Below are 12,002 nucleotides of genomic sequence, written 5' to 3' on the forward strand. Positions count from 1 at the left end.
GAGACTGTCTGCACTTTGTACAGACAGGGTCATAATGGACAAAGAAACTTGTAATGCACGTTTGATCTCTTTTCACTCCGCATTATTTGCTCGCAACAAAGAAACTACAGTCTGTCCACCCAGGTGTGCGCCCCCAGCCGCCGCGCGTGCCCGTGGCTCTGGGACCCCTGCTGAATCTCAATTATTACAGACATTAATACATATATATCAGTAGATTGTGGCTGGCGGAGGGGGGGGCAGGGGGCGCATTGCGGTTTCTTAAAAAGCCCCCCCACACCCCTCCTCTGTGAGAGCGTGCTCGCCCCCGCGCCGCTGCTCAGCCCGTGCGTGCGCGCCCCCGCCCCTCTCTGACGAGCAGCTCCAGCTCCGGCTCCGCTCGGCTCCGCTCGGCTCCAGTATCCTGTCTGCGGAGAAGATGGAGGCAGGACCCGGACCAGGCGCGTAGGGACGCCGGACAGACACGACACGGTGCTCCCACGGCCCGGACCCCAGTCACACAGCCGGGTTCACAGAGGGAAAGCAGCGCCGCCCAACCGCGCCGGGGAGCGCACAGCCGAGCTGCCCCGAATCCACTTCATCCACACCGCGACACTGAGTTAAAGCCCCCCGCCGGAGAGGGGCACTTTCCCCGGGACTCCCGGTCCACAAGAGGGGGCAGTCGGCGGGCTTGCGTGGACAGCTGAGCTCTGGGGAAACTTTCCGGGCGCGGGACCTCCTGAGAGGGGCGGCTCTGTTCCTGGAGGACCTGAACTCTGCGGATCTGTCCGGGGGCGGCTCTGCCCGGCTCTGCCGTCTCCTCCCGGGGCGCTTCCTGAAGGACGATGCCACATGGGAGCGCGCTGCTCCGTCTGCAACTCCGCCTGCCGAGTCCCCGCCGTCCTGCGGACACCCACCCGGCCTGGCCCCTGTAGACCCGGGATCGGTGCGGTCGGGATCCGGAGTGGCGGCTCAGGAAAGGACGCGGCTGTGTCGGTGGGAGCAGGCCCTCCTGTTGGATGAGACGGGGGTGGGGGGGTCCACTGGGTCGGTGTGGTTTAAAATAGAGCAATAATGTCTCCCTGTGTCACTGGGAACTGACGGCCAAGTTGAAAGCTACCGTTTACACACGTTCCCTGCTTGGGGGGCTGGCTGGCAGGAGGCGGATAGATCTGGGGGGTCAAGGGGGATACCGTAAGTTTTTTATATATATCTATATAAGTACCACCTGGACTAACTTCTAATAGAGCCAAAGCACGGGAACCGGATCAAACACGATGACGTCGCGGCGAATGTGTCACAGTGCGCAGTAGCGCTACAAGATAACGCATTTGGATACTTGTTGCTTTTTTTTCCTTTTAAGTTACACACACGTTTGCATATTAAAAGGACCGTCTTGAATTTGGGAAACGAAACCCCAGGAGGCGGACTATGCGAGTCGCATGCCCTGTCTGTCTTCTGGGTGTCAAACTTTCCAAAGAAGGGACCGACTGTCGGGCTGCCGCGGCGCGGGGAGGGAGCGCACCCGGCCGCTGGATCTGGACCCCTGCCCGGACTGGGGAATGGTGCACAGAGGTGACACCGGCATTTAAACTTTTTTTATTTCCCCTCTTTGCTTTCTTTTCTTTCTTTCTGATCCCCCTCCTCTTGCAATCCTCGTATCGCTGCGGTATGTGAAGAAGGATGTTTGGTTTCGTGGGAGGGGGGGGATTAGCGAGCCGGACCGCAGTGCTACAGCAGCGCCTGAGAGACGAGTGCTGGGAGAGGAGAGAGGAATGCGCGCATTGACGCAAGAGGAGTGATGAACTGTGCGAGACCCCGGGACTGTCTCCTCCAGTGCGAGAGCTCAGCCCGAACTGCCTTTCCACTCCCAACAGCGGGGGGAATAAAGTAGGAGAAAGTAACTTTATTATTATTATTATATTATCATTATCATCTAACATGGCTTCACCGCAGCGACAGAAGCTGCTTTTGCACCACACGGAGGTGATTTGCGATTCTGGTGGAGACGGAGTGTCAGTGAAAATTAACAGCAAGCCGAAGATGCATGGCCCAGCGAGCAGCAGCAGCAGCGCCGGCGGCGGCTCCAAGCACTGCAAATACAGCATCTCCTCCAGCTGCAGCTCCGGGGAGTCGGGGGTGCGCAGGACTGCCGTGTCTGGGCTCAGGAACCAGAGGAAGGTCCCCCAGCTGTTCGAGAGGTCTGCCGCTCAGTGGTGGGACCCCGGCTTCGACTCCCCCATCCTGGAGGAGGCCTGCCGGGAGCGGTGCTTCCCCCAGGCGCAGCGCCGGTTCCGCTACGTGCTCTTCTACCTGCTCGCCGCCGGGCTGCTCTGGGGCGTCTACTTTGGGGTGAACCACGGCCGCTGCGCCCCCCTCGCCTTCCTGGTCCCCACCGCGGGCTTCCTGGTGTTCTGCTCCCTGCTGTTCCTGTTCACCTTCACTCGCTTCTACGCCCGGCTCCACACCCAGGTGTCGTTGCTCCTCATCCTGGTCACTTTCGCCCTGACCTTGGCCCCCCAGATCCAGACCGCCGCATTCTCCGACCTGGGCATCGAGGACGTGGACAATGGCTTGGGCAACAGCTCCATCGCCAGCTCCGGCTCCGGGTCCCTTACCCCCTGCATCTCTCCCGTGGGAACCTTCTCACTGTGCATGGAGGTCCTGCTGCTGCTGTACAGCGTCCTGCACCTGCGGCTGTACGCGTCCGTGCTGCTGGGCCTGGTGTACTCCATCCTGTTCGAGACTCTGGGCTGTGTCGCTTTGGCCCACGACGGCCAGGCCTCCGACACCCTGTACTGGTTGGCGCCCGGCAAGGCCCTGCTGCACCTGTGTGCCCACGCCATCGGCATCCACCTGTTCATCATGTCGGAGGTGCGCTCCCGCAGCACGTTCCTCAAGGTGGGCCAGGCCATCATGCACGGGAAGGACTTGGAGGTGGAGAAGGCCCTGAAGGAGCGCATGATCCACTCGGTGATGCCCCGGCGCGTGGCGGACGAGCTGATGAAGCAGGGTGACGATGAGAGTGAGAACTCCGTCAAGCGCTACTCCACTTCCTCCAGCCCCAAGAACAAGAAGAAGAAGACCTCCATCCCGCGGGGCCAGATCATCTTCCGGCCGTTCAACATGAAGCGCATGGAGCCCGTCAGCATCCTGTTTGCCGACATCGTGGGCTTCACCAAGATGAGCGCCAACAAGTCCGCCCACGCCCTGGTGGGCCTCCTCAACGACCTATTTGGCCGCTTCGACCGGCTCTGCGAGATCACAGAGTGTGAGAAGATCAGCACGCTGGGCGACTGCTACTACTGCGTGGCCGGCTGCCCCGAGCCCCGCGATGACCACGCCTACTGCTGCATCGAGATGGGCCTGGGCATGATCGCGGCCATCGAGCAGTTCTGCCAGGAGAAGAAGGAGATGGTGAACATGCGCGTGGGCGTGCACACGGGCACCGTCCTCTGCGGCATCCTAGGAATGAAGCGCTTCAAGTTCGACGTCTGGTCCAACGACGTGAACCTGGCCAACCTCATGGAGCAGCTGGGGGTGGCGGGCAAGGTGCACATCTCTGAGGTCACCGCCAACTTCCTGGACGACCGCTACGAGCGCGAGGATGGCCGGGTGATGGAGCGCGTGGGGCAGAGTGTGGTGGCGGACCAGCTGAAAGGTACAGTGGGGCAGATGGGGGTGGGTCGTCAGGCTGTACTATACACTCCAAGTATACTGCAGGCGGGTGTTGATTTGAACCAGGCCTGCCTGTTAGTGTGGCGCCTGAATCCCATCACAGCTACAGTAAGAGGATTAATTTTATTGCCAGAGAACTGCATTAGGCCAGTCTGTCAGCTTGACTTCATTTAACCGCTCTGTGTTTACGGGGATGTATAGTATAGCAGTGCTGCTGCATGGGGGAGGATTGAAATCGGGTGAAGATTTTTCCAACCGCCCTGTGTCTTTAAACACGCCACTAAAACTCTCTCTCTTCCTCTCTTTGATCTCTGTTTAACACTTCAGCCACCAGGGAATCCGCTTATGCTGTTTTTATTTTACTTCTGCTTGTCCAGGCATTGATCAAATTAGCAGTATTAGAATTGAGCTTGTTTAAACCATCTGGAAACTCTCTCTCCCCTGACCTCTTGTAAGATGCGTAAGATGGAGGCGCCACTTCATTTGCAGTCCCGTCCGTCTCGCCCAACGTTTCGCTTCCTCTCACAATGGTTCCCGCGGGCGGCCTCGGTGCCCGGTGTCGGTCCCGGAGATGCTGGGCCTCGGAGACGCCCTGTATTTGTGGTAACGTCGTCTAGGGTGGCATCGTCCGGCTCATGCGTGTCGCCCCGGGGGAGAGACAGGGCCCAGGCTGCGTCAGTTTCCGACTCTGAGGCATTAGGTAAACGCTCACGGATTGCCGCACAGGCCTTGCCGTGGTATTGAGTTACTAACGGTCGATACTGTAAATATTTTATTGTACAGTCATGTCTTGTTAACCTTTTTCCGTGAAAGCGCTCTCGCAACGCCTCGTGTTTCATTAGGGCGGTAAGAAGTGCTGATTAAATGGAGGCCCTCGACATCTGTGCCGAGAGTGTATTCCTGAAATGCATTAGGACACGGACGCCTACAGTTCTGGTAAAAACTAAAAGAAACAAACCAGACAGCAGAGAATGGATGCCCTGAGCAGAAAGCTGGGCTCTCCTGGCAAAACAGAGCGTTTCTTCCCTCCTCGCGTTGATCTGTCATTAGGAAAAGCCGGCCTGGCGCTCTCCTCTCCCGTGTTTGGTGTTTATGGTGGGTTTGCGTTGGGTGCGGGTATCCAAACAGTTTCCGCCCAGGCTCAATCGGCGAGTGTTGTGGTATCAAAGCTCTGCTCGGAAGTCATCTGGGCTCGGGCCGCTTGGCCTGACGACTTGGAACATACATCTCCTCGAACGGCCAAGTCCTGTGAACGTCGACGGAGCCGGTGTGCCTGAATGCATGTCGTCAGAGGCGGTGTGGGGGAGGCGGTGTGGGGGAGGCGGGGGGGCTGGCAGGCTCATCTGCTTTTCTTTGCCGGTGACTATTCCTGTTTATCTCCGTTGTTATTATCTGAATGCCGTGCAGATATGTTGAATGCAAATGACAGCGGCCACAGATGGATGTGAACGGCGGTGATGATGCCTTTATCCGCCGCAGCCTGTATTTTAAAATGTAGCCGCGTTGCGCCTTTACAGGGAGATGGGAAAATTAACCAGGAGGATAAGACTGCCTGTGTTATTATACGCCTGCGCTCCCCGGCCGTGTTTAACAGGTTGATTTAAATTGCATATGTCTCTTATTTTATGCTGTTAACTTAAAACGGGAGTGACACAGATCCAATCTAGGGAAGAAATTGAATTGAGCAAATTTGTACGGTTGTCTTTTGTGCACAGCTGAGAAGGAGACTGTTGTCTTTGGGGCCTCAGTAGCCCGTCCATTAACTGGTATTTTGAGGTTGTGAAAAATACATTCTCTCTCTCTGCCACCTTTGCCCGTTCTTCCTCTGTCTGTCATGAGGTGCCCAGAGCCCAGCTGTTTTCATGTCATCCCGCGTGTTTATACCAATCTATTTATATCGTTTGGCTTGGAAAGTACCTGGCTTTCAGCGGATTCCGGTGAGGCGGCCTTTGCTGTGAACGCTGAGATGAGAGACGGCTGCATACTTGTGCACGCACAGCTTCAGCGCGGAGGAGACCGGGGGTGGGGGGGGGCATGACTCCAGCCTGTGTGTTTGTTTTTTGGTTGATGGAGTGACCGGGGACAGTTTGACTGAGTGGAGGCCTAGGAACTGTCCCCGTGTTTGTCTTCCTCACTGGGAGGTATGTTTTGGGAGAAACCGGGCCTCCTTGCCATCAAATAACTTGTTTGTTGTTTACGGACTGCTGTACCTCGTTCCGGGTCAAATTTATATTGGCCGGGTTCTGTATTATCTCTCGTGCTTTCTGGCTTTGGTGTTGGGGTTGTGGGGGGTGCACTGCTAGGGAGCGTGCTTACAGAGAGCCCCTCATCAGTCTGACTGCAGGGCCACAGAAGCTGTCAATTAAATGAAATTGATCCAGCCCATTTTCTAATTAGCTGGCGATTTTCATAGGTGCCTGTTATATGTGTGATTAGACAAACTATGGTGACCGGGGTTTTGATGTCTCCTGTCTGTTTTCAATCTCTCGAAGAATGGTCATCGAGCCGTTGTGCTTGTGGAGCACGATTGGGCTCCCAGGGGACACTCTTTCTTTATGAAGTCCTCCTGCTCGATCCCATTTGATTAAATGATATTGAACCCGACTCAGTTGAGGAGAGCGGCAAGCGATTCACCTGCGATGCGTTTCATTGGCCGGATTGGCTTTTAAAACGAGGGTACACCCGTTCTGTCACAATCATTATGGGGGGGGGAAAGAGCGGATAAAAACCAGCTAGGAAGGTTTTTGTTTGGTATTTTATGTTATTTATTGTGTGTCCGTGGCTATGGGCTGCAGTGATGGCGTGGGTCTGGCCTCGGGGGGGGGGGGTTCTCGGAGCGGTTTATACTACTGGGAAACGGCGGGGGAATGGAGAGTGGTTTAGCGGTGTTGGCAGCTGGCGTATAAGCTTATTACACTTACAGTAAATAGTCCAGCGATTTGCTCGTACTGATCCCAGGGATTACCATTAGATGACATATTGTGCAGGCTGCTGCTCTCTAATCTGCGTACTTTGACTGCAGTGCAGGGAAGAGAGAAAAGAAACAGACTTGGGCTTCGTACGTGGGGATCTTCCGCAAAAGGTGTTTTATTTTTTTCAACTTGATGCCGCCTGCTTCCTGTGAATCTTGGTCAAAGTCAAGGTCAGCTCCCCTCCCCCTTAGTGCTGTGTGCCGTGCGGTGTGTGCCGCTCTGTGCAGGGAAGAGACGGCGTGTGAACAAGTTAATCTCTCGCCTGTGCTCCTATTTGATAATGTGTCATTAGGGAAAATTGCTACCTTTGGATTCCGGTTGTGTGTATCCTGCGGTCGGGGCTGCGTCTGGCATTGTGGGCTGTGAAGAGGCTGGAGGACAATGGTGTGTTTGAACAGAACCTGTTTGACAGAAAACTGTGTCTAACGGACGCCCTCATCCGATGCTCGGAGGCTACTCTGCCACCTCTATCAGCTCCCTGATTGTTCTCCCCCCCGCCACCTTATCACAATAATGCAGGTGTGCCTTTTGTGAAAACCTCACACTCACCGCTGTGTCCGTTCTTATTGTGTCTGTCTCAGCCTGGCAGTTGGGGAGGTGTGCCTCTCCCACCGCGTGTTCACTGCCCATCTGCCCTGTTGGCGGGTGCGGGTAAACCTACAGCGGCAAGGGCGCTCGGCACGGAGCTGTAAATACGGGCTGGCAGAGGTTTGCTTCTCTTCTGTACCCTGATCTGCTTTCTCTCCGCTCTGGCCCTTGTGGCTTAACAGTTTTGGTGATGGCAGCAGACAGAGGACACTCATTTCAAGAAATATTCCTCTGTTCCGCCAGGGTCTCTGGTGGCCCCCGGTTGAGATCCGTAGCTCGGTTTGACCGTAATTCAAACCAGCGAGGCTAACCTGAGACCTTTCCCAACTTTACCTTTACCTCTGGGGCTGCTCCTTCAGACGATTTATCTTCTCAGGGCAGGATAATGCCAGGCCTTGGCACAGCACTTTTTGTCTCAATTTACTACTTTTTATTGTATTTATAAGTGCTTTTTTCAGTGTGAAATGGTTGAAATACTAGGTAGGGTTGATAAAACTAAAAACCTGCTGCTGGTCACTACATTGTTTTAATCTGGACTTGAGAATGTGTGATGTGAAATAAGGACTGTTTGTGTGTCATTTTATTTTTTGCTTTCCTTTTAGATTGCTTTTAGTGAAACTGATATGGGATATTCACGTCAGGTTGGGGGTGAAGTAGCAGGGCTGAGAGGGCAGCAAACAGGACTCAGCTGCAGTTTATTCAAAACACTGCAGCGATAACTGCAAAATCGAATGTTGTCATAACAATCGGTGACCTAAAAGTTATGGAGGCTTGCAAGTTTGATTTTTACCAAGTCGTTTTTTTATTTATCTGTATACTGAAATGTTAAATTGACCCCACGTGAACCGAGACGGTGTGTTTTATGACGTCATTCACACGTGGTATGCGTGTTCGGGGAGAATGAGCAAAGTCGATTTTAAAGGTTTACAAAGGTGTCGAATTTACTGTGAGAGGAGGATGGGATTGCTGCCACAGGAGGTCATGCCCTATTCTTGCTGTTGAGCACAAGAATAACCGGTCCAGTCTTTGTTTTGAGTGGGAGATTTCCAAGAATCCTGCGTTGCTGCGGTGCAAGTCTTCCTCCTGTTCCTCTCCGATGACCTTCCCTCCATATTCCATAACTTCTCATCCCCTGCAATATTCAGCCACACATTTTCAAGAGCTTTGTGTGAAAGTGCAAAGGGTTATTATTATTATTACTGAAGCAAACACCTGTTACATGTATATTCTCCCTATCTCTTGGCCGAAGGGTATCAGTGAAACAGCGCTGCACAAACGAAGGGCGGTGATTAGACCGCGTGTAGTGCGGAGGTGTGCCAGGTGTGTGGCTTCTGTGTGTGCTTGGGCAAGACTGTTTCAAATATTTGAACACTGGAGAGATTCCCGCAGGGCTAAAGAACTGCACTCTGGATGAGGCCGTAGTGTCTTGGTGTGTGGTTGGTTGGTATGGCCAGTGATGACAGATGGCACATGTTCCTGTGGATCGTGTCTGCCGGCATCGTGTCTGCCGGTTTAACTCAAACGAATATTGAGTTAAAGGGAACAGTCTCGATGCTGATAGCCTTGGAGGGAATTTTTATTTTTTCCCTAATGATGTAATTTAATCGGCTATCATCTCTTTCCAGGCACCGCGGCATCACCGAAGATTCAATTACGCCACGGTCTAGACTCCAGCCGCACAATTATGTGTAGTAGGAATAAATACACGTGGGGTTGCGCTGGATGAGCGGAGACTGCAGCAGAGGTCACGCTGCGGTGGCTGTCAGTGTAAAGGGCATATGTGTCGAACGGGGAGCCTCGCAGCCCTTTTCTGAGTTCTGAATATCTCGCTATGAATGTTGCCTCATACTGCCTTTCACACATCGGCAAAAGGGTGGCTGAATTGATTGTCTTGTGAATTAAAAGGAAGTTAATTTGCGTGTCATAAAAGACCCCACCTTGTGTTGAGTCTCAGTGCATTACACTCGAATAGTGTGGAGTAGGAGCAAGACCGGAGGAAGTGTGTGTGTGATCGCATATTGCAGCCATTCGTAACCTCTTGATGGTGTGCCGGCAACGCTGACTAAACCCAGCAAGTGCTCGCATCAAAACAGTGCCATAAACTCAGAAGTGAGTTTTGAAGACCGCCTGCGTGATGCTCTTGAGGCGTCACCGGGCCTAATTCAGTTTGTCACACGTGTCCCATACATATTGTACACCACTGGCTAACACACACACACACACACACACACACACACACTGTTGTGCAGCCACCCACTGAAACAACAAACCAGGAATAGCTCCTGGGGGCAGGTTGTGAAAGTATTTGTTTTGAAAGCTCGGCGGTTTTGTTCTTCTGCCGCAAGGCGGGACAGCCCCCTGACAGAGCAGCTCTTCTCTGTGGATGCAGAGGGTAGGAAACTTATTTGTGTGTGTGTGTGTGTGTGTGCGTGCCTGTCACGTCCCCGGCTACTGACACACAATGCACTTGTCAGCCAGTGCCTATGGGTTTGCCCAGAGCTCTCCAGACACCAGGATGTGTGGGATGCAAACTGGGAGGGCTGGAGTGTGGGCCGGACCACAGGCGTCCATGCTGAAGTTCGAGGATCCATAGTCTTGTGGGACAGAGCTGAGAGTCGCTGGTTCAGCCTGGTAGTTTCATGTTCGTGCTCGTGCTCCTGCTCCTGCTCAGAAGAGGTCGGTCAGCAATGTGAACAGGAAAGTGTGTATGGTGAAACCAGTACTTTCATAAGTCCTGTGGATATGAACTGATCCATTTAAGCAAGCAGGAGCCACCCCCCCACCTCCTCCCTCCTCCCTGTTTAAAGTCGTGAATAACCGAGTGCGCACCGCGGCCACTGCGTCTCTAACCCGGTGAGCGCGCAGGCCGGGGGTGTATAATAAGCTCGTTATGAAGGGCGCATCTTTTAATGGCTGCATGAATAATGTATTGGCAGCGCTGCACGGAAACCCACCGGGCTGCATGCTGTGTTGAAACAAAATAACGATGAGCCTTTAACCAGCCGTGCCTGGGAAACGGTGGCACCCCGGCCCGTCGGTTCAGCCCAGCCCTCGGCAGGGGCAGCTGGGGGGGATAGGGTGAAACTGTTCAGAGGAGCAGGCCCTGCTGAGTTGTCCGGCGGGGGGGGGGCGCACGTTAGAGACGGTACTTATGCTCCCCCCACGAGGATTGTGTTGCAGCACCCCGGACGTGGTATAAAGGCGAGAGAAAGAGCCTCTCCTGCCCCCCAGCTCCCCTCCTGCAGGGGCAGCGCAGCCTCTCTCTCCCCCGCCTCCATCGCTGCTCAATGCGCTGCTGCGACTCCCAGCGCTGCCCCCTGGCCCCCCTCCAGCTGCTCACAGCGCAAGATTTTATAGCCAAGAATTTCTCAAGGATTTCCCACACTAGAAATGCATGGGGAGGGGGGAAGGAGGAACCCAGACACACACACACGAACACACACACACACAAACACACACACACACACACACACACACACACACAGACTCTCAAATGTTTTATAATGAATATCCTCTCTGCCACAAATAGTACTCCACAGCCCACCCTGGAGTTGGCCCCCCAGTGCAGACAGACAGAGAGAGAGAAAGAGAGACAGAGACCGACAGAGAGACTGAGAGGGGTGTCAATTCAGGCAGTAGCATAGAAAGTAATGCAGGCTTAAACTAAGTTACCTAATGGATCTGACCTCTTAATTGGATTATGGCAGCCATATGCTTTAATGCGGGACTTTGCGATGATGAGACCGGACATATGAGACCAGAAATTGGGTCAATGGGTCATGAGGCAAGTTGTGGTCGCTTAACTGTAATTGCCAGTGCGAGCGACGGCAGCCTGCAGGTCCGGGATCAGACTCCTGCGCTGCTATTAACGGCCTGACCGGAGGACAGGTATTTATACCATTTGCAAAACAAACACGTAAAATAAATGCGATAGAAGTGTGTATTTGCGTTGCGAAGCTCTGGCTGCACTTTCGAGTACAGGTTTCTTGGCCGTCCTACAACTCCACCACACCCTGCGTTCATGGGGAGTTATACTGCGCGGCAGTTGTTTGTTGAGGGAAGTGGTTTCAGCAGTTCTCCAGAGATTACTTTTATTTTTAGATGAATGCTATTCCCAGCCTTGCATGGCCGTAATAACTCGCAAACCCTTGAGCCTTTTGTCCTCATTCTCGAGTCTACCTGTGGGTACTGTCCTCTTTCATTTCATTGTCTCCCCTCCCCCCCCCCCACCAGAGGCCAGGCCGTTAAACATTCACTGGGATTACAGCACTGAAGTGACTACAGGGGCAGTGATCGCCTAATAAGGGGTGGGATGTGTACAGGGGGATGTTTACAAGATTGGGAAATGAAGCCGTCAGTTGAGCAGACATATATGTAGCTCCCTTAAAGAGCAGTTTATAAATAAGAGCGTGTCTGCGAGGATCACTGCAGGGCCACCTCGGTGCCTCCGGTGTGCAGCTCTGGTCTGGTAGCACACGTTGTAGGCTTGGGCGTCCCTCAGTGCAGTCTGTGAGGAGAGTGGGACACAAATACCCGGGGCCTAGGGCTTGTGTGCCACGCTTTCATGTTACTGCCAGTTCGATTGGTTGACTAGTGAATCGGACCCGTGAGGTTTCTGTGCCAACGATCTCTCTGGCACATTCTGTGTTTAGTGCAGGAGAGTCAGACCATCAGGAGGCAAGCTGCCCTGGGCCACGTGAGCGAGATTCACACAAGATGGCCTCTGCAGAGTGTCCGGATGGCGCTTATTGACTTTTGTGGTCTGACTGGGCCATGCAGAAGGAGGTC

The 12,002-nt window shown here is 53.8% G+C and overlaps 1 protein-coding gene across 2 annotated transcripts in view; it reads left to right on the forward strand.

Annotated features, from left to right (window-relative positions):
* Window positions 1–265: 265 nt before the first annotated feature.
* adcy9a (adenylate cyclase 9a) overlaps window positions 266–12,002 on the forward strand; it is a 37,052-nt gene continuing 25,315 nt past the window's right edge. The window contains exon 1 of one of the 2 annotated variants that reach the window (XM_066689961.1): window positions 266–3,637. In XM_066689961.1, coding sequence (XP_066546058.1) covers window positions 1,918–3,637 — 1,720 coding nt within the window. In that variant the 5' untranslated portion in view covers window positions 266–1,917. The remainder of the gene's footprint in view (window positions 3,638–12,002) is intronic. The other variant, XM_066689962.1, reaches the window with a different exon arrangement.

The sequence above is a fragment of the Amia ocellicauda genome, chromosome 17, assembly GCF_036373705.1.
Source record: "Amia ocellicauda isolate fAmiCal2 chromosome 17, fAmiCal2.hap1, whole genome shotgun sequence".
Classification (NCBI taxonomy): domain Eukaryota; kingdom Metazoa; phylum Chordata; class Actinopteri; order Amiiformes; family Amiidae; genus Amia; species Amia ocellicauda.